The 22052-nt window shown below is 42.8% G+C and overlaps 1 protein-coding gene and 1 long non-coding RNA gene across 2 annotated transcripts; one reads left to right on the top strand and one right to left on the bottom strand.

Annotated features, from left to right (window-relative positions):
* The first annotated feature begins 5113 nt into the window (after nucleotides 1-5113).
* smndc1 (survival motor neuron domain containing 1) lies at nucleotides 5114-21088 on the top strand. Its single transcript, XM_033033994.1, has 6 exons — nucleotides 5114-5257; nucleotides 6611-6730; nucleotides 16419-16561; nucleotides 18460-18621; nucleotides 18746-18899; nucleotides 20660-21088. The coding sequence occupies exons 2-6, from the start codon at nucleotides 6611-6613 to the stop codon at nucleotides 20795-20797; spliced, it is 717 nt and encodes a 238-aa protein (XP_032889885.1). The 5' UTR covers nucleotides 5114-5257; the 3' UTR covers nucleotides 20798-21088.
* Nucleotides 7508-18532, bottom strand: LOC116981183. The gene is made up of 3 exons (XR_004414181.1): nucleotides 18433-18532; nucleotides 16084-16211; nucleotides 7508-7899 (listed from the first exon to the last, which is right to left on the bottom strand). It is a non-coding gene; the product is annotated as an uncharacterized LOC116981183 (long non-coding RNA).
* Nucleotides 21089-22052: the final 964 nt, after the last annotated feature.

A 22052-nucleotide genomic window follows, 5' to 3' on the forward strand; every position in this document is an offset into this window, starting at 1 on the left:
TCATTAATAGCTATCTGCACATTCAACTCATCCACCTTATTACGAATGCTCCTTGCATTGAGACACAAAGCCTTCAGGCTTGTTTTTACAACACTCTTACCCCTGATACAATTATGTTGAAAAGTGGCCCTTTTTGATTTTTGCCCTGGTTTTGTATGCCTGCCACTTTTACTTTTCACCTTGCTACCTATTGCTTCTACCCTCATTTTACACCCCTCTGTCTCTACGCTCACACATTTCAAAAACCCTTTCCCTTTAACTCCATCCTCCACTATCCCATTCGACACCCCACCCCCCTTATTCAGTTTAAAACCACCCGTGTAGCAGTGGCAAACCTGCCTGCCAGAATGCTGGTCCCACACCTGTTAAGATGCAATCCGTCCCTTTTGTACAGTTCCCCCTTACCCCAAAACAGATCCCAGTGATCTAAGAATCTAAATCCCTGCCCCGTGCACCAGTCCCTCAGCCACACGTTCAGGTCCCGTATCTCCCTGTTCCTGCTCTCGCCAGCACGAGGAACTGGAAGCAAACCGGAGATAACAACCCTGGAGGTCCTGCTTTTCAGCATTTTTCCGAGCTCTCTAAAGTCACGCTGCAGAATATTCATCCCCTTCTTTCCGACATCGTTTATGCCGACATGCACTACCACTTCCGGATGTTCACCTTCGCCCTTGAGGATTTTCTGCACTCTGTCCGTGACATCCTGGATCCTGGCGCCAGGAAGGCAGCACACCATCCTCGCATCCCGTCTGTTGCCGCAGAAACCCCTGTCCGTACCTCTCACAATGGAGTCTCCCACTACAATGGCGTTGCCTGCCTTAGGCCTTTTTGGTTTTGGCTCAACAGCCCTATTCACATCACAAGCCAGTCCGCCGCCCAGTGTAAACACCTCTTCTGTCCCGACAGCTTGTAAGTGGGTGAACCTGTACCAACCTGATTTTCCCAGTCTACTACATGTTGAAATCTCCCAGATCCACCGTAGTATTACCTTTGTTTCTTTCCTAATTTAAGTCCTGATACAAATTGCACCCTATATCCAGGCTACTGTTTGAGGGCCTGTAGATAACTTCCATTAGGGTCTTTTTACCCTTACAATTTCTCAATTCTATCCACAATTACTCTAAATCTTCTGATTTTACTTCGGAGTCACGTGAGTGACTACGTGAAGACCTCGTCCAGCACGCATGCGTGACATAGCGTCTCACGCAGTGCACAGCGACGGACGGGAGTACGAGCTCTCCCGCAACAATTTGAAAACGGACCTTCAGGTAAGCAAATCTTACTCTGAGGACATGGTGTTTTCGAAACCCTGTTCTGCTTTATTTTAAATAGGAATAGAACAGGGAAAACACCAAGGAAGGTCGTTCCCCATCAGGCTGCTATGGACCAGGAGGGTTCCAGCAGTGGGGGGCGACCGGCGGCACCTGGACCGCACAACGCTGCGGTCCACAGTCACCGACCGCATTCCGAGCCAAGCCCAGCGCCGCTAGCACAGCTCAAGGGAACATTGGCGACCAACTGCAGCGGGCTAGATGAAAGGCACACGGAAGTCAGACTGGCCGGTTCACTCAGCAGAGCCCGGCACGGTAGACACCCGCCCGAGAGCGGCTAAAGGTGACCGTTTCAAGCCTTATGGAAAGGCTCATGGAGCAAAAGTTCCAGCGAGACTTGCTCCGGGAGCTGGGGCAAGCTCGCCAAGGGAGCACAAACACTCCAGCTCCAGTGCACTAACAGCACTGGCCATCACATCTCCCTCAACAGAGGGGAGCGTTGGCGACCAGGGCTGGGCTGGTCAAGAAGAGGGGTCACTGGCTGAACGGGAGTATGCTTGAGGTACAGGACCAGGAAGAGCTGCTGGATGTGGTGATCCGCTACGTGGCAACACCGCGAGCGGAACGGCCGTTACAGCCTAAACTGGCGGCCAGCTTACTACCTGTCCTTCAAACCTCTCCAAGACAGGTAGTCATTGAGGCGTTGGACATATTCGCGCCTCCCCCAAAATTGCATTTGCTCAATGTGCCTGCCATTACAGGGGATACATAGAGCAGGGTATTTAAACCCAAAAAACTTTAAATTGCAAAAAATGTAGATACCCCTGACCTCGGCTATCACTTCACATGCTCATTCCATGGACAGGGTTGACATGCCAAAACACCCTGGCTCTACTGTGCAACACAGTATGTGATTTGCAACCTCCGGAAGGAGGTCATAAAACCTGCCCTCAACTTCAAAAATTTGCAGGAATGTGTAGAACGCCGACCTCAGAACCACAGATCTTGTTATTTGGCAAAGAATTACCAAATCAGGCCTAAAATCTGGACAAAGAATCCAAGGCATTTTGGCCTCATGAGGGCAGGACCTGGAATGAGCAAACCACTCAAAAACCCAGACGGCAGTACCTCTACGCATCCACCAGTAGGCGTCTACTTCATGGTACTGGTGAAAGCTCGGGGCCCGCATACCGTCCCCGCAAGTCTTTTGGGACAGGGCCCGGAGCGGGCCCCATGGAAAATGCGCCATCCCCCAACAACACCACCCCGACAGACTAGTCTTCGGTGCTAGGCTGGGTCTCTTCTCCTTCCCGATGTCGGTTCGGTTGCACCCGTAGTGTGACCAGGGGATGGGCGACGGCGTGTACGTCCCGCCGTCTGAGCGCCCACAGCTCGTCAGCTCTTTCCGCGAGCCGCTGCGGGTCGCTGAAATCGGCTCACGCTAACATCAGCTGCACTTCGTCGGCATCTGCTCTAAGAACGCCTGTTCGAAAAGCAAGCAGGGGCCGTGCCCGTCCATCAGGGCCAACATCTTTGCCATGATCGTCGATGGCCTTCGGTCGCCGATGCAGTCATATGTAGCAGTCTTGCCGACCTGTCTCTACAATACAATACAATTCAATTTTATTGTCATTTGGACCCCTTGAGGTCCAAAACGAAATGTCGTTTCTGCAGCCATACATTACAAACAAATAGACCCAAGACACAACATAATTTACATAAACATCCATCACATTGCTGTGATGGAAGGCCAAAAAATCTTGTTTAAAGCCATTAAAGCCACGCCGGGTGATGCAAGGTCGCACACCGGGTTCTAGATGTTAGAGCCCCCGGCGTGCGCTCGCAGTCCCGCGGCCATTCCAAGCCGCGCGGGGCGGTGCTGTAAGGCCCCGCTCCAGGAGCTCTTCAACCCCGCAACTCGGGCGGGAGAAGTCGCCGTTGCGGAAGCCCCGAAAAGCGGTCTCCCTCCAGGGACCCGCGGGCTCCCGGTGCCGCCGTCCGCCAGACCCGCAGTTGCAGCCACCGAATCTCCGGAGGTCGGGCCGCAGCAGCGTCCACCACAGCTCCACCCGCTCTGGACTCGGCCAGCTCCGCGACGGTGAGGTGAGTAGTTGGCACCAGAGCCCCCGGTCTTCCTGTTGGAGGCCGCTCCTCGTTGCAGCCCCAACGACAACGGAGACCCGACAAAGAAAAGGTCGGGTCTCCCGTGCAGGGAGAGATTTAAAAGTTACCCCCTCCCCCCCACACCACCCCACCCCCCCACACACATACCCCAACAAAAAATAACAAAAACTACATAAAAACATAGACATAAAATAATAAAAACGCAGACGGACTGCAGAGGCCGCTGCTGACGAAAGTCGCGCCGCCCACCGAACTTTACGGGAAAGGCCGTAGGCATGAAATAACAGGGCTTTCAACCCTTCGTACTTGCCGCTGGATGGAGGGTCTCTGATAAAGGGCAACAGCCTCGAGGCACGGTCCTGTGGTAATGCTCCTACCACATGAAAATACATAGTGTCGTCGTGGTCGATGCGATGTAAATGAAATTGTGCCTCCACATGGGCAAACCACACCTGAGGTTGATCAGGCCAAAAGGCTGGCAGTTTGAAGGCCGGTGCGCCCTGCCTCGTGCTGGCCGATTCTGCAGGAACACTCTCTTCCTGCATAATTCTTCTTGTCTAACGATGGCTAGACAGGTCGGGGTCACCAATTTAGCGGTTTGAGAAACGACTACTGGAGTTTTCAACAAAAGTTTATTTGAAAGCTCAAGTTGCAGTACACAGGTTCATCAGACACGTCTGCCCACATCGGTGGTCAGCGCTGAACTAACTCGCGCAAAGGAAAAACCGCGCGAAAACAACAGCCCCTCCCGATTCACGTGACCGCGGCTTCCGAACGCCGGGTTCGATATCTGCGTGCGCTAGCAGGCACTGCTACACTATAACCATATAACATATAACAATTACAGCACGGAAACAGGCCATCTCGACCCTTCTAGTCTGTGCCGAACACATAATTTCCCCTAGTCCCATATACCTGCGCTCAGACCATAACCCTCCATTCCTTTCCCATCCATATAACTATCCAATTTATTTTTAAATGATAAAAACGAACCTGCCTCCACCACCTTCACTGGAAGCTCATTCCACACAGCTACCACTCTCTGAGTAAAGAAGTTCCCCCTCATGTTACCCCTAAACTTCAGTCCCTTAATTCACTATCATTCTACATTTCCTTGGACACAGTCTGCTTTGATCTGTCCTCTACACACCTTACATGCATTTTGTACCCTTCTTCCATACGTCCAGTTTCCCTCTCCTCCGACTCTCAGTCTGAAGGGTCTCGACCTGAAACGTCACCCATTCCTTCTCTCCAGAGATGCTGCCTGTCCCGCTGAGTTACTCTAGTGTTCAAAAGGGAACTGCAGATGCTGGAATATCGAAGGTACACAAAATTGCTGGGGAAACTCAGCGGGTGCAGCAGCATCTATGGAGCGAAGGAAATAGGCGACGTTTCGGGCCGAAACCCTTCTTCAGACTTTATATTCCAGCATCTGCAGTTCCCTTTTGGAGTCTGAAGAAGGGTTTCGGCCCGAAACGTCGCCTATTTCCTTCGCTCCATAGATGCTGCTGCACCCGCTGAGTTTCCCCAGCAATTTTGAGTTACTCTAGCATTTTGTCTATCTCTAGATGATTGACAGGTCTGGTCGGGGGGCGGGGCGTTACCGCGAGTGAACGCCTGTATGACGTCTGCTCGAGTGAACGGCTGTTTGACGTCACCGCGTTGGGCGGGGTGTGTGTGTGTGAAACGTTATTGACGTCACCGCGTCGGGAGGACATTGGCGTCATTGACGTCGCGCCGGGGGTTGTGGGCCGGGACTTGGCCGGGCGGCAGCGACGGGGAAGCGGGGAGACGGAGCGGAGCAGCCGGCCATTGCCCCTCACCACACCGGACTGCGGGTGTGAACGGCCCGCCCTGGAAAAGTGAGTAGACGCTTTAGCCCGGCGGGTGGCGGTCGGCGTGATGGGTGGGATATTCGGCCGGGCGGCGTGGTGGCGCAGCGAGGCCCAGGCGTCGGAGCCCGCCCGCCCGCCAACTGGGCCTCGGGCCTCGGGCCTGGACCCGGACCCGGCCACTGCCTCTTGCGGGAGAGACAGCGACAGACCCGGCGGATCGGCGGCACGATGGCGCAGCGGGAGAGTTGCTGCCTTTCAGCGCCAGAGACACCGGGTTCAATCCCGATCATGGGTGCTGTGCGGAGTTTGTGCGGTCTCCATGTGGGTTTTCTCCGAGATCTTCGGTCTCCTCCCACACTCCAAAGCCGTACAGGTTTGTAGGTTAATTGGCTTGGTCTAAAATGTAAAACAATTGCCCTTAGTTTGTGCAGGGTTGTGTTCATGTGTGCGGATCGCTGGTCGGCGCGGACTTGATGGCCTGTTTCTGCGCTGTATCTCTAAACTAAACCAGGGTCCAGTGAATGTGTGGCGGGGGAATAAACGAGACGGGCAAAGGGAGGGATCCGGACGCTTAAGTTGCATGTGAAGGCTCAGATCGTCCCCACCAACCTCCGAAGAAAACATGCATCACTTAATCATAAAGATGCACTGAGTGTTGACACAAGGAACTTTTTTAAGAGTCAAGTCAAGAGAGTTTATTGTCATGTGTCCCAGGTGTGTGTGTGTGTGTGTGTATATATATATAGTCTTGAAAGAGTTGGGGGTGGGACAAAACCTGGCAAGTGAGGTGTGTGTGTGTCACACACACACACACACACACACACACACACACACACACATAAGCACATCTCTGAAGAAGGGTTTCGGCCCGAAACGTCGCCTATTTCCTTCGCTCCATAGATGCTGCTGCGCCCGCTGAGTTTCCCCAGCAATTTTGTGTACCCTAGCACATCTCACTTGCCAGGTTTTGCCCCACCCCCAACTCTTTCAAGACTACTCCATCAGTCTGAAGATGGGTGCCAATCTGAAGCGTCCATTCCCAATCCGTGATATGACCCATTCTCTCCACACATGCTGTGTGCCCACTGAATTCCCTTTGTTCTTTGCACTGGCATGTTTATAAGTTTATGTATACATGCACAAAGATCAGAATAATCAGTTAAGGTGGGATTGATTTGTTGTTTTATGCTGTATCTGGCGCTGTATATTTTACTATTGTGTACTAATTTGGAGTATTTGCTGTAATAATTGCTATTTATGGATTATGGTAATCTTCCCATATGGTAAGTGGTATCTTAAATTGAGCATCAAGAATGAGTAATTCTTAATTTTGTGGCTAGATGGGTTGATATTTCTCCTTCATTAATTTGTGTTTTCTAGATGTCAGATGAACTGGCAAAACAACTGGCCAGTTACAAGGCTCAACTTCAACAAGTAGAAGCTGCTTTGTCAACTGATGCAGACAATGAAGACTTGCTTAAATTACAAAAAGATCTGCAGGTTGGTGTTCTATTTAATTTTAATACATATTTTCAATTCAAAGATAAGATTTCCCTAGTTGCCTCAGTTCATGAAAGATCATGTTTTACTTTAAAGGAGGTACTGTAAAGGGGTCAAACCAATATGATCGCTAAAGCATAACAATTGCTATTAATAAAACAAGTTGCTGTATATTATCTATTGGGCCGGGATGTTTTTATGGGACTAGGAGCAAATTGTTTCCAAAGTCCCACTGAAAATCAAGAGCAAACAGATAAAAATAAATCAGATGACTCAATTCAGGAAGAATGCTGATTATAGGACCTTCATGTCACAAATAATGGGTGTTTTTGGTCATCCAGTGTTGGATATAATAGACAAAGTATGTAGCAGTTGCTGACATTGATTTTAATCATTGTTCTATTCAATTTGAATAAAATATGAATATTTTTTTGTCAGTTCAATATTTTACTGCTTTTGAACAGGTAACCACCTGAAATTAAGAAAATGTTAATAGTTGAGAGATAGTTGGAGCATTAACTAAAATTCATGAGACCACTTCACTAAAGTCATCACATTTATTGCTTTCAGCAGAAAATTGAACTGCTTCAAAACAGGAAAGTACACTTTAACAAATGTTTAAAACACAAATTCTTTGACATGTGATAGCTCTTTTGAGGGGTTAAAAATATTAGTTCAAGGATTACAATTTTTGGTTTTATTTATGCCAGTTATAAATTATAAAAGTAAACACGGTTATTGTGTACTTCGTGCATGTGCCAGGTAGATTTTTATTGGTAATCTGTTTTTCAGGCAATTTTTAATGTTTTTTCTGCAGATTATACTGATGGTTTTGGGAAACTGACACTGCAGTTAAATTGATTATCAGAATGGCAGATTCATTGACATTTTAAGAGATTGTTGGTCAACTTTTAGCATAAGGGGAATAACACATGTAAGCGTGGAGTTGGTTCATAAATGCAAATCACCATTTCAACATGTAGTTCAGTGTAGAAGTACACCTGAAACGTCACCCATTCCATCTCTCCAGAGATGCTGCCTGTCCCGCTGAGTTCATCCAGCTTTTTGTGTCTATATTCTAGATTGGATCTTCAAAAGAGACAAGTGTTTAATTATCATACGTCACAGCAATAGGCAATGTAATTCTTGCTTATAGCAGCTTAACTAGCCTGTAAACACAATACAGATAGGTGATATATAAACATTTAAATTCAATTAACTAATAATCAACGCTAGTGCAAATATGCTTGATGTAAAGTCGAAACATTACAGCATAATAAAGTGCAGATACACAGAGACAATTTAGAAGAAATTATCTGTTAAAGTTTGACAGATTTGACAAAGTTTGAAACCTGAGGTACCAGAAAAATATTTAGTCTGTGTTTTGATGTGGTCGCTTTTTTGCATGAAATCTACTCTTTTTTGTAAGGATCAATATCATATCAAGCTTAACTGTGGTCTGAGATTCATTCATTTCTGCAGTTTTTTCGACTATGGTATTGCAGTTGCGTTAAAGTTAGCAAGCGGAAAAATCTTTCTTGGACATTATTAAGAAGTGGAGCTCCGGACGGATGATGAAATTGTCCAATTTTTAAAATTCCTTTTATTTTGCTGGCAGTGGTAACTCCATTTCTTCATAACTTTAAAAATACCTAATATATTTCTTCTTTTTTAACTTATTACCTGAATTATTTGACTTTAACAACATTTATCAATATATTGCTGTAGTTTGTTTTGTTTGAAAGGGTGGTGGTGGTTCTCTTTTTAAACAGTTTGAAATCAAGTTCATCTCAGAGTGCTTGAAAGTCGATTGTGTTACTATGAGATTGGACTTGTATCTAGGCAGAGTAGCAGATACACAGATGTTCATGAAAATTAGTTTTTTTGAACAGCAATCTCGCAACTTCACTTTTTTGTTTATTTTGAAATTTAATTTAAATACATTAATTAATGTTCTCAAACAGCCTTGATGGGATTAGAGGTAGACAAAAATGCTGGAGAAGCGGGTGAGGCAGCATCTATGAAGCAAAGGAATAGGTGATGTTTTGGGTCGAGACCCTTCCTCAGACTTGATGGGATTGGATTTATTCCAAGTCTCAGGATTACTAAACCAATAATGTATCTACTGCACAAGTATGCTCAATATTGCAGGAAGTAGTTTATATATGAAAATTCACAACAGAGATTAAATGACAGGAAAACAGATGGCATATTTCCGTGCTGTAATTGTTATATGGTTATATCATAAATCACTTGACACAGGTGCACAACCTTTTATCCGAAATTCCAAATAACGAAAAGCTCCGAATAGCGAAAAGGACACTTTTTCGGTCCTTGAAGAAAGGTCCTTGAAGACGTTCACCGAGGGCGGCCCGCAGAGGTGACAGCGGAACCTCCGGTCGGTCCTCGAAGAAAGGGGAACTAAATCCCCATTCATAAAAGAGAAGGTGAGGAATAATTGACAATCTGCTGCTGCCTGCCCGCTGAGTTAAAAAGTTCCCACGGTAGACTCACGATACACAGTGTATCGTGAGTCTTGCGTGGGAACTTTTTAACTCGGCGCGCAGGCAGCAGCAGATTGTCGCTCCCTTCAGTTTCACCCCTCTGCTTCCCGGCCATGTGTGTGACCCCTTCCCTCCCCTCTCCAGCTCCCCGCCCATTGCACCGGCGCGGGGGCTTTGCACTGTCTTCACGTCGGCGATGCCAGCAGGTCAGTGCCAGTCACCGGAGATGTCAGGACCAACGGGACACCGACCCCCAGGCCCACTGCAAGCACGGAGATCCCAGAGACCCACAGCCAGCAGCAGCCCAGCCCCGTTCCAACTCCAGCAGAAAACTGCAAACTGGCCGGAGATGTCAGGACCACCAGAAGCCGCTCCCCGATGGGCCGCTACGGCGACAAGTGGCAGTTCGCCCACAGCCCGAGCTGCGCCCCCTCATCGGGACACCGACCTCCAGGCCCACTGCAAGCACGGAGATCCCAGATCAACAACTCCAGCCCAGCCCCGCTCCAACTCCAGAGGAACACGCAGTAGGGGCAGAAGCTGATGGTGTGCAAGGTACATCTTGTTCTTGGGGTGGCGCAGCTCGGGCTGTGGGCGAACTGCCACTTGTCGCCGTAGCGGCCCATCGGGGAGCGGATTCCTCTGGAGTTGGAGGGGGAGGGGGGTATTGTGCTGTTTGATTGCCCCCTGCTATCTCAGGGACAGGGAGACACAGCGGCTTTTGAGAATGGTGGGCAATCACTTCCAAAGTTCTGCCCACACAGTCAGTACACCTCTCCTACACTTGTCTCCCGCACTAAGATCATCTCGCAGAGAATGATCCCAGCCTAACCCTCCCTATTCTCTCCTATTCTGCAAGAAAAATCTACATTGAAGACTCAAACTCGCGATCGAGTAACTTCCGGGATCGAGGCAAAAACTCGCGACCTTGCGGATATGAGCCGAGCACTCTACCACTGAGCCAGCCGTTAAAATCTACGCTAAAAATCTTCCATTCCGAATTACGAAAAATGTCTGGTCCCAAGGCTTTCGGATAAAAGATTGTGCACCTGTACTAATTTACATTTGATGCTGGAAGCGAATTGTTGGGAACCACTTCATTTTTATGTTGGAGGAAATGGATACAATATTCCAGAAAGTAACACTATTGGTGAAATGTAAAAATATCTTGTCTTAAAAGGAGTCATTCAAGCTGTATTACTCTGTATCTTATGAGCCTCGTTGTATGGCTGGATTGTGCAGAATGTCTACAAAGGTAGTCTAGGGATTTCTTTAACAGTTGCATTGTCCAACAATTCAGAATCTTTTAAGCTGTGCAGGAATAAAACTTCCTCCCCAGTACACATCAGCTGCAGATGTATATTATACAGGTCTAGGCAGTGTTAAATTAGATTGTCAATACGTCAAACCATTCGCTGCATAAAAATAGAAGTTTCTAAACTTCGTATTGTTTGGCTCAATATTTCATCAAATATTTCTTAAGGATTTACCAATTCCTCTCCCTTTCCATGCACACTCCTCACCCTTGCTTGCCTCTCTGCTTTTTGGTTAAGAGATACTAATTTATAATCGAGATCAGGCCTTTGCAATCCGTCAATCCAAGCTACCATGATGACACGTGCAGGGGAAATCAGACTGTAGTACTTCTATATTTTACATCTTTTTTTCACAGTTGGTACACGCCATGTTTGATTTCAGGTGGAAATGGACTCCTCCTCTTGTTCTGAGTAAGTATTAATCCTTGTCAACAGTTGCACATGGATTTAAATAGATTTATTAATTGGTTAAAATAGTTGAAGGGATTTTATTTCCCACCAAAAAAAGGCAGCGTTTTCCTAATTTCTTGTCTGCTCCAAATCTAAATGAATTGTTTAGCTCTTGGGCATACCACAGTAAACTTGCATCTGCATGTGATTGGATATATCTTATTAGTTGCCTAATGTACTTGTACTTTATGAGGATCAGTTATGAGTAAAACAATTATTTTCCCTATATATTTTTTCTCCAAGAGGTAGCTGGTATGAGCAGGTAGTTGTCATATGTAAAATCAGTGTGATAGTGTCTGGGAAATGCAGATATTTTATAGCAAAGCTTTCACTAAGAGCCAGCAAAAGTTGATTAGTGAGGTCAGTAAAGATTCTTTGCTACTTTACTCGTGAACAGATTTCCAACACCACATATTTAGGCAAGTCACTCAAAAAATTCTAGAAGCTGAAGTTACAGTTTTACTCAAAAGTATTGCTTTACATTTGTGCAATTCTTAGCATCAGAGGCTACAAACAAAGGCATTGACATAGTTTGTCATGCATTGTGAGTATCTGATGTGGGGGAAAAAAGGGTTGTGATGTGGTAACAAACAAGGTTGTATCTAAACCAACGTTCAACTTTAGAAAGACCTGTGGAGAGAACAGCTTTATTTATTTTGCAGATATACGCTTTAGCTTTGTCTGTTCTCTACACAAGTGCTATCTGACCCATTGATAGTTTCCGGATTTTTTTTTCTTTTTAGTTGATGTATGCAGGTATTTTTGCTCTTTTTGTGCAACCTCAGAAACCATGACTTCTTGGCGTATTAATATACTCTTTTTTCCTGCCATAATGTAAAATACATGATGCAGCCCCCTTTGACAATCAGATACCCAGAGTAGATTTAACGTCTAAGGACATTGAGGGCAGAAAAGTGGAGTTGAGGCCAAAGAATGGCAAAGCAGGCCTGAGAGTCTGTGTAGCCTACTTGCCAAAGATGGGCACTAAAAGCTGCAGTAACTCATCGGGACAGGCAGCATCTCTGGAGAGAAGGAATGGGTGACGGTGGAAGTCTGAAGAAGGGTCTGGACCCGAAATGTCACCCATTCCTTCTCTCCAGAGATGCTGCCTGTCCTGCTGAATTACTCCAGCTGTTTGTGTCTGACTTTGGTTTAAACCCGCATCTGCAGTTCCTTCCTACACATTTAGTCTACTTGCCACTTTGTTATAATGGATTTGTGTTCTAGGTGTTTCCATGGGCTAATCGCTTGATGATAGAAATGAGTTTGAAATGTCTCCCAGTTTTGTAAAACTACTGAATCGCATCCAGTAATTTAAAAAGGCTTTCAAGATTAGTTCATTGTCGTGAAGTTTTGATAAAAATACAGTATTGGGGATAAGGACCCATTTTCCCTGATCTCTGACTTCCAGAAGAGGTGGATGGTTAGAATAGCTCTCTCTCTCCTGGTAGAAAACATCCCTAGCTTTTTGTGTAAGAAGGTTCTCGACCTGAAACGTCGCCCATTCCTTCTCTCCAGAGATCCTGCCTGTCCCGCTGAGTTACTCCAGCTTTTTGTGTCTATCCCAAACCTTTTTGTCTATTTAATGGATGATAGCGGATCTTGGGAAATAACCAGTGAACCATTCCAATCTTCCCTTTGTTGTGCTTGGATACTGTAAAGCTTTGCTCTGTGTCCTGTTAGTGTTCTGGTCTTAAGGTGACTTTAAAGACAAATATGCAATTTCCCACCCTAAAGACATTTTCTTTTAAGTGTCCTGTGTTCCTTCACAACGCCACCTCCATTTCGCTTTGGAAACTTGCTATTCCAGGTCTCCAACTCACCGGGGAGCTAATACCATCCATGAGTATAGCCAGCAAGTGGCTCCGGCAGTGATGAGAATACAGGACTGAAGAGATTGACAATTGGATATCAGCAGTATTCATGCTCAATACCACCTGGTTCCCTGGTAAGCTTGAACCCAGAAATGGCTGGCTGCTAGGAGCTTGTGGAAGAGGAGCAGGATTTTCTTTTTGCTTTGTGTTTCAGATGTGAATTCATTTCCTCCTCTTTAAATAACACTTTAAAATGTTTTCTCCCTTTAACTTGGGACATTATGGAAATTGCCATGAATAAAGGGCGGGGTCTAAATGGAAAACACACTCTAAAATGCAAAGTTGACCCAGGCGCCTTGTTACAGTCTTAACAAGTATAATCCACCATCAATCTTTAAGGCTACCAAAACAATTTTTATCTCGTCATTTCGAATGGAATGTCCTTGATTTTATATTCAACTCAAAAGTTCATCACATCCATGCTGGCCAGAAAAAGGTTGATCCTACTGGCTGTTAGATATTCTAAATTACAGCATATCAAATTTTCCTTTGATATTTTCAACGTGATGGCCACTTTCTGACTATGCCAACCTTTGTGTGGGGAAATCCCTGGTTTACTGCCATTCCTTCAACTTGTATCTTTGTTCTTACTATTGATTTCTCAATCAAAAAAAGGAATTGCCCACTCCTGTAAGTCTTTCATTATTTGTTACACCTGAATTAAATTTTCCCTTTACGTCCTGTATTCTATAGAAAGTCGATCAATTTATCCAGTCATTCTCGATTCTATGCAAAATCTTTGTAAATCGGGGTCCTTTCAGATGCTGCCATATCCCATTATTATAATTTTGAAACTATTAATTTTCAAATGTGTACAAAACATGTCAACGTACAATTGATAGCATCGTTGAAAACAAGTGGATTAAAAAAAGGCAGAAAATATGGGTAGTAATGGATCACGATGCATGCAAAATGCTACTTAGTCATGAGAATTTTAGACGCAGAGATTAAAAGAAATTGAGCAAACGATAAACTCCTAAATGCTTTAGGTATGCTTGACCCAATGACAGTTGAATTTAAGCCTTTGTACTGGTATTTGGTTTGGGTTTATTATTGTCATGTGTCATAGGTATAGTGAAAAGGTTTGTTTTGCATGCTATCCAAACAGATCAGATAACAGTTCTCAGCATTGTAGCACATAGGATGTTTAACTATGGATGCTAAAGGGAGCAACAGATATTTGACACCAACAAAAGGATGGAACTAAACTGTAACAGGTGTGGTTGAGGGTTTCTAATGCCCTTGTCCCACCTAGGAAACCTGAACGGAAACCTCTGGAGACTTTGTGCCACACCCAAGGTTTCCGTGCGGTTCCCGGAGGTTGCAGGTAGGGAGACTGACAAAAACCTCCTGAAACCGCACGGAAACCTTGGGTGGGGCTCAAGAGGTTTCCGTTGTGGGACAGTGGCATAACTAACATATTTGATGGGGATACACTTTAGGACATCATTACTCCCAATTTGTGAACTTCCCGGTGCTAATCCACACCACTCACCCCATGATGTATTATTTAACCATCAAATCCAAGCCTCTCCTTTGATTTGTTGGCTTTAACACTTTTACTGTTTTACTGCCTGTCCTGCTGCATTTGGCATTCCTCTCCTACATTTGATCACACTTCAAAATTTGATTCACCTTATGGCTTTTTCAAAGGCACCCAAGGCACATATTTTGATCCAGTTCGGTGATAACCATCTGCTACCATTCATCTGGCATATGACATAAGGAATTTATTACACAAGTGCACAATTGGTTGAGAATTTTAATGCCCGGATCTGAGTTGGCTCTTTTGTGTGCTGTTGATGTGATAAAAGATCTTAAGAGCATGCTCATTGTTGTTAGATTATTTTGAAATTTCCCATTCTCCAAGCAGTCTTTAGTTTTATGGTTTATCTCTTGGGTACAAATTAGGTGTACCTCTTCTGGAAATGTTGCTATTCATTGTGGCTGGCCAAAAGAGGCTTTGAGGCTATAATGAATTGTCAAATATCCTTTGCACTGAAGAAGCCAAAGCAACAGGCAGATTGATACCATCTTTGATTGAAATCTTGTTAATACTCAATTTTCACCATGGCAGCTGTCTTGAGTGCAGTTAAACAATAGACAATAGACATGTCACATGGTATGGCACATTGAGGAACATTGTATTTTAACGTTCAAGGTGGTACCATATTATCAGTCGGTTTTGCTATAAATCTAGAGGCAGGAGTTTTATTTGGCTTTCATCCAATGTCAGTTGATCTCCACCTTTGGGGCTTTAGTACCTATGCAAATTACATCATTACAATAAGTATAGCTAGATTAGGAGCAGGTCAGTGAGGACAGTAGTAATGATAGGACATTAGTGTAGTGGAAGCAGTTTGAGGTGCGCACACTTGAAATTGATCCAAGAGAGGATTATAATTGAGTTAAAATTACAGAAGACAATACATTGAAGAATTGGCAGTGATTACTCAAGGATGAGAAATGTGCAGTTTATGATCACTACATGAGTTTGACTGGCCATTGCTTTAAGAGCTGGTTCCCAACCGGCATTGCTACATCTAATTCTACATCCAGGTTAAGGGAGCTGAAAAACATTTCCGCGTGAATTGGGACTGCCCGTTCAGATATTGTCAATGAAAATGAAAGACAAAACTCTAGCACATGCTCCAGAGAACTCCAGAGTGGTGAATCTCTGGAATTCTCTGCCACAGAAGGTAGTTGAGGCCAGTTCATTGGCTATATTTAAGAGGGAGTTAGATGTGGCCCTTGTGGCTAAAGGGATCAGGGGGTATGGAGAGAAGGCAGGTACAGGATACTGAGTTGGATGATCAGCCATGATCATATTGAATGGCGGTGCAGGCTCGAAGGGCCGAATGGCCTACTCCTGCACCTATGTTTCTATGCTGAAAATCTGAAATTGAAAACAATACTGGAAACATTCACATGGAACAGCATTAATGCTTCAGGTCTGAGTGTGGGGGAAAAGGAGAAAACAAGGTTTTCAGTAGCAGTGAAGGTGGGGTGGGGGGAGGAGGAATGATGAGAACTAGGGGAATATTATAGAAATTATGAATCCTAATATTTGAGGCACAGTGAGCAGGCTGTAACAAGTTCCTATTCGATTGTGTTGAGTGGGAAGAGGGGATGAAATTGCAACCAGAGCAGTATGAAGCTGAAAGTGGAGTGCAATTTTGAGAGCTAAGTAAAACAGTGCTAATACATACTATGTATTGATTTGGAAACAGACTTTTGTGCTCAAACGTTGCTTTCCTTTGCCCCGCCATTCCAGTGAGCAGTCATAAAGGCAGGAGTCAGTGTTATTGGTGTACAGATCAAGATTCTTGACTTTAATCTTTGGAAACAAGGAAGAGTGAATGTAGCATAGAGTTTCAATCATTTGGAGGCAGTGCATTCGGTCGATAACTTTACCACATCTTTACCTTTCCTAATTTTAATAAAGCATTGACTAAACTAGTTTGGTGTTGAAATTGTACCAAACATGTATTATACTTTACCAAAGGGCAGTACTAAGTCTTATATTTGCTTGAATGTCTTACAGGAAGTTATAGAACTTACCAAGGACTTGCTATCAAATCAGCCTTCTGTTGCCACAACCAATGCAGACAGCTCAGCAAATTCTGTGTCCCGTCATAAATGGAAGACTGGTGACAAATGTATGGCCACTTGGAATGAGGATGGACAGTAAGTGTAAAAATCTCTAACAGTACATCAATAGAACAGTAAAAAATGGTAAGAGATTCTTTGAGATTTATTCTGGAATTTGTCACTTAGGTCGGTAATATTTTTGCATACTAATGCAATTAAGATTTATTCTAATTCTGATTGTACCACAAGCTTCTCACATGTGCTTATCGGGCCAATCTGTTATTTATGCATTGTGCCGTTACTGATTTTTTTTGGTGTTTTGTTTGCTTTGGAGAATCTAAAACCAATAAATGTATTTGCAAGTAGATAATGATCTCAGGAAGGCAGATGTCATTGCTGTAGACATTTCTGGGCAGCAGAATAAAACTGAACTACACCGATTCAACCATGGTGTCCAATTTAATATCAAGGTGAGGATCTGTCTCTGACCCCCTAAGGTGACTTATTTCATCCTCAGAGCATCACTTGGTCCTGCAGCTGCATCGGCTCAGATCCCCTCAATATACCTTGAGATTTCTCTGTCCCCTCCCCATTAAGGCATTTCTGATCAAACCTTTTTGATTTGTTCTAATGTCTCCTTTTGTGAGTTGGTTACATTTTGTTGGTGTTCCTTCGAATATTTTGCCTTGTATAAATAACACTTTATTTCCGTGTATTTGATGATGATTATTGGCAGGTGTCTCCATTATGTGACAGTTGATGTTTGCTGACTGTTCAGATTGCTGTGCATGGATTGATGACTTAAAGGCCATTGCAGGATTGGCAGATCTCAGAGATGCCTACAGCAAAACTGACCACCAGTTAAAATCTGGAGTCATTGCTTGGTCATTACAACTTGTGAAGATTTAGTGCGCTTAGAGTTATTTGATGACTTTTAAAAAGGAAGTTACTTTATTACTTTATACGTGTTATTCTGCTATACTATGTACTGTGTTGTAGTACAGAAACAATGGGATATAACAATGAATGGGATATAACAATTATTCAATTTATTTTATTTAGCGAATGCAAAGTCCTTTAGCCAAGCAGTTGCCTGGTTCCACAATATTCAATTGTGGAACACAATTGGCATTACACGGGCCAAATTGGTTATAACACGATTTCAATTGGGAACTAGAGAATTTAGTTTGCTTAAAAATTAACGAGCAGGAAGCTGTTTAGCAAAAATAAATTGGTCTAGGTTATTATGTAATCTCCCTGCAGTAAACAGCCATGATTGTTTCTTAAGAACATAGATAGTCAAGGTAGGACAGGCAGCCTTTGCAATTGACCGGCAATTGCTCCTATTGACACTGGTGCAATAATGGTCTATTAAACGATGTTACTATTACATAAACATAAAGTTATTTTTTCCAAATCTTGTCGGGGTGTGGACTAATTTGTTAATGGGGGACCAAACCTTTCTAGCCCCTAAACCCCACTTATTGACTATTTTCTACAACACATTTCTTAGAAATCCAACCACTATGTTATAGCATAATCACCTGTAACATTCCAAACTCGCTTCAGAAACTTTTCAAAGTTTCATTTATGAACCGTTGAGGATCCATATCGTTATTTTAGTGTGTTCTGTCAGACATTTGCTACACATTATCTAATACCATTTATGAATATTCAAAAGATGCACAGTAATATTACTGCTGTTTTCCCATGAGCTTCATAGAAGCATAATTGTATTAGTAAAGCCATTTGATGTTTAATTATTTGAGCAATACATACTAAATAGATTTAGTTACTTTTAGCAGAATTGCCTCAAATGTTCAGAAATGTCTACAGATAGCAAATTTAAAGTATGCACTTCTTGATTGTTAATAAATTGCATTTGATTTGTAAAACAGTAAAAAACATTAGTTAATGTAGAAATTGATTAAAGCTTTGTAGGGCCTGATTATCAAACCTCTACTCACATGCTTACAGCCCTAACTTCCTTGCAGATTGTATGAAGCGGAAATTGAAGAGATTGACCAGGAGAATGGTACAGCTGCCATCACCTTTACTAATTACGGAAATGCTGATGTGCTTCCCTTGACCAACCTGAAACCTGTTGAAGAAGGAAACGATAGTGAGGACATGGGTGGCGACAAACCCAAATCAAAGTGAGTCCTGGCAAGCGGATAAATGCATTACTTTTGATTGAAAACTGAAACTTGAGTCTTGTTTTAAATGCACTGGAGATATAATACCAATTGTTCAGTGGTTTTTGATTTGAACGGTTTGCAGGAAAGAAATGGTTGCCCAGCAGAGGGAGTACAAGAAAAAGAAAGCTTTGAAAAAGGCCCAGAGAATGAAGGAACTCGAACAGGAGCGAGAGGAACAAAAAGTAAAATGGCAGCAGTTTAACAACAGAGCTTATTCCAAGAACAAAAAGGGACAGGTACTTATAAAATTATTCTCTTCATTCCCTTTTTATACTTTTCATTCCCATCTTGCTCCTTTTCTCTCTTCCTCCCACCCCCGAAACCGTAAATATACTAATGAGAATAGGTCACTGACATTTTATTTTCCTTATACCCATTATACCCAATTGCAATATTATCCATAATATAACATCCTTGTATTCTTTCTAGCATCAGTGAAGGACCTTAAGGTTCCTTCGGAACCATTTAGATGGAGTATCTTTAAATATTACTTTTCATTAGCTTAGCGGCACTAAACTTGTTGCATCTCATCTGTTTCTTAAATTTAGATTGGCTCAGACCTTTGATTATGCCTTTGATTTACAAAAGATGGTGTTAATCCTGTAAAATTTATGTGGCAATGAAATTAAGTTGTACTTCTGTCACATTTCATCCCAACGAATATTTGCATTAGATTTGAATCTCCTTACTTGTCTCCATCTTTCACGATGCATTGCCACTTTGATAATCTGACATCCTTGGTGTCCTGGACTAGCAGATTCTAATATGGAATAGAACCACATGAGAGATGCCAGATCATTGTGAATTCCCAACAGTAAAAAAGTGGATTATTAGAGCTTCATTTTATTTTGGCTGCCAAATTAGATATGAGAAAAAAATTATGTTTTTTTTTTTTTATCGAAGGAAGGAGTGTGTTTAATGAGCCTCAAATATTCCTGTATATTTGAGGCTCATTAAACCATTTCTTAATGGCTTTTCTTTAAGAGCCATTTTCTTCCCATCTACCAATATCTCTCCCTACCGCTTTATATTTGACTTCGTCGGACATCCTTTGTCTCCTTTTCACCTCTAACCGCTGTCACTTGCTCTATCTACCTGTCAATCGAATTCCCTCACTTGTATCCACCTATCTATTGCCAGACTTTATCCAGCTTCCACCTTGTCATCTGTCCATTCCCACCACAAATGTGGGGATCTGAGTTTCTCCTGCGCGTTGTTTTGCTCAATATTCTAGCATCTGATTTTTGTCTCCTGATTTCTTTTCTGGCTATAATCAGGATTTGGATGGCCAAAATTAATAAATTTTCCAGTTTATGTCAGCACTCTGCACTATCCTTTAGTGCTGGTAGTGAATGTGCATCCAAATTTACCAAATAGTCTGTTTTTAACAGTAAGAATGGTGTCTAAGAGTCAGTTGTAAACTATTGTATTAGTTTCCACATTGTGCTTTGAAATGTAGGTCAAGCGTAAATGTTTTCTTATTGCTCTCTGAATGCTTTACCATGAAATGGTGAGCCTACTTGGTTGTAACTCTGCCAAATTCTGCACTGGGTTTCTTCAAGCGGTTTCTGATGGGATAATTTGCTACTCAGTCGTGATGCATTTCAATAGCATTACCGAAACTGGATTATAGCACATCTTTTTGGTTATTGTTTTGAAACTAAATGCCTTGTTGACTTGTGTAAGTGTGTTGATAGTAATTGCAAGGTTGGCTTGGTTCCTCTGACTACTTCAATTCTACTAAACTTCCAAAATAACTAAGTTAAGTACTTATTTAATGTTCAGTTTAGATTCTTCACGTTTTGCTGCGAGAATATAACTGGATGTACATGTCTTTATATTTGTGCTATTTTAGCCTGATATCACACTTTACTAGATCAGTGACAAAAAGAAAATGGAAATGATAGAAAATATAATTATTGCCATTGTAATTGCAGTATGTTTTTAAAACTACTTGCAACCAACATGTATTAATTCAGTCTTTATTGTTATAAAGGTAAAGAAAAGCATTTTTGCTTCACCGGAAAGCGTAACTGGAAAAGTTGGAGTTGGCACGTGTGGCATAGCAGACAGACCAATGACCCAGTATCAAGACACGTCCAAATATAATGTGAGGCATCTTATGCCTCAGTAGCTAGCACCAGTGTAAAGTATTTGCAAGATAACATTGTTTTTTTGTCAATGTATTACATTAGTGCACTTTTAATAGTTTTTTTTGGTGACTTCATTTGGTGTATTGGCACAAGTTATAGCTGTGTGATGCCAAGTGTATGAGACAGTTAATGTGTATGTTACCATCTATTACTGAGGCAGGTGGAGGATTTGATAACTCAATCTTCCTATTTGAGGAAGAGTAATTTTTACAATTCAGCTTTTTTTTGTAAGTATAATTGGGCGATTTTAACAAATAAAAAATAATCTAAAACTTGTCTTTTGTATTTTCTAATTAAAAATTTGAGGGGAACAGATGTTGAGTATATCATATTGTGAAGGCCTGTGTTCTATCTTGTTCTATGCCAACTTTTAACCTGATCAGCGTCTTAATGAAAGTCATATTATAGGTACAAATTGAGGAAGGTTCAATCAAACCTTGTACTCCCAATGATAAATTAACTGAAAATTCTCACTGTTCACTACTCCAGAATTTATCGCTTGCCTACATTAATGATAATGTATATGAACGGCCGACTAACTCTGTAAAATTTGCAGACGTGCAGGAAAATTGTGTTCTTGGTGTTAATTTCATCCAGCCAGGCATCTGCTGCTCTGATATTATACCAAGGATGAGATTATTTACCTATTCATTGTAGATGCTATGATAGCAGAGGTCTTTCTTCAGAATTATAACAATTATAATAATATTGCAGATTTCTGACATTTGATAAACATAAAGACCAATCTCTATCATTTGAGTGGAAAGAAATCAGGTGGTTTGGCATTTTGAAGACTGATGGTGGGATTCTAATACTAGGTTTATAAATTCACAAGTTATAAGAGCAGATTTAGGCCCTTCGGTCCATCAAGCCTACTCCGCCATTCAATCATGGCTGATATATTTTTCCCTCGCAACCCTATTTTCCTGCCTTCTCTCCATAACCCTTGACACCTGTACTAATCAAGAATCTGTCAATGACCACCTATCCATTGACTTGGACTTCTGTGGCAATGAATTCCACAGATTCACTACCCTCTGGCTAAAGAAATACCTTATCTCCTTTCTAAAGGTGCATCCTTTTATTCTGAGGCTACGGCCTCTGGTCCTATACTCTCCCACTAGTGGAAACATCCGCTCTATCCAGGCCAGGTAAGTTTCAATGAGGTATCCCCTCATCCTTCTAAACTCCAGTGAGTACAGGCCCAGTCCCTTCAAACACTCCTTATAAGTTAAA

This window comes from Amblyraja radiata, chromosome 15, assembly GCF_010909765.2.
Source record: "Amblyraja radiata isolate CabotCenter1 chromosome 15, sAmbRad1.1.pri, whole genome shotgun sequence".
Classification (NCBI taxonomy): Eukaryota; Metazoa; Chordata; class Chondrichthyes; order Rajiformes; family Rajidae; genus Amblyraja; species Amblyraja radiata.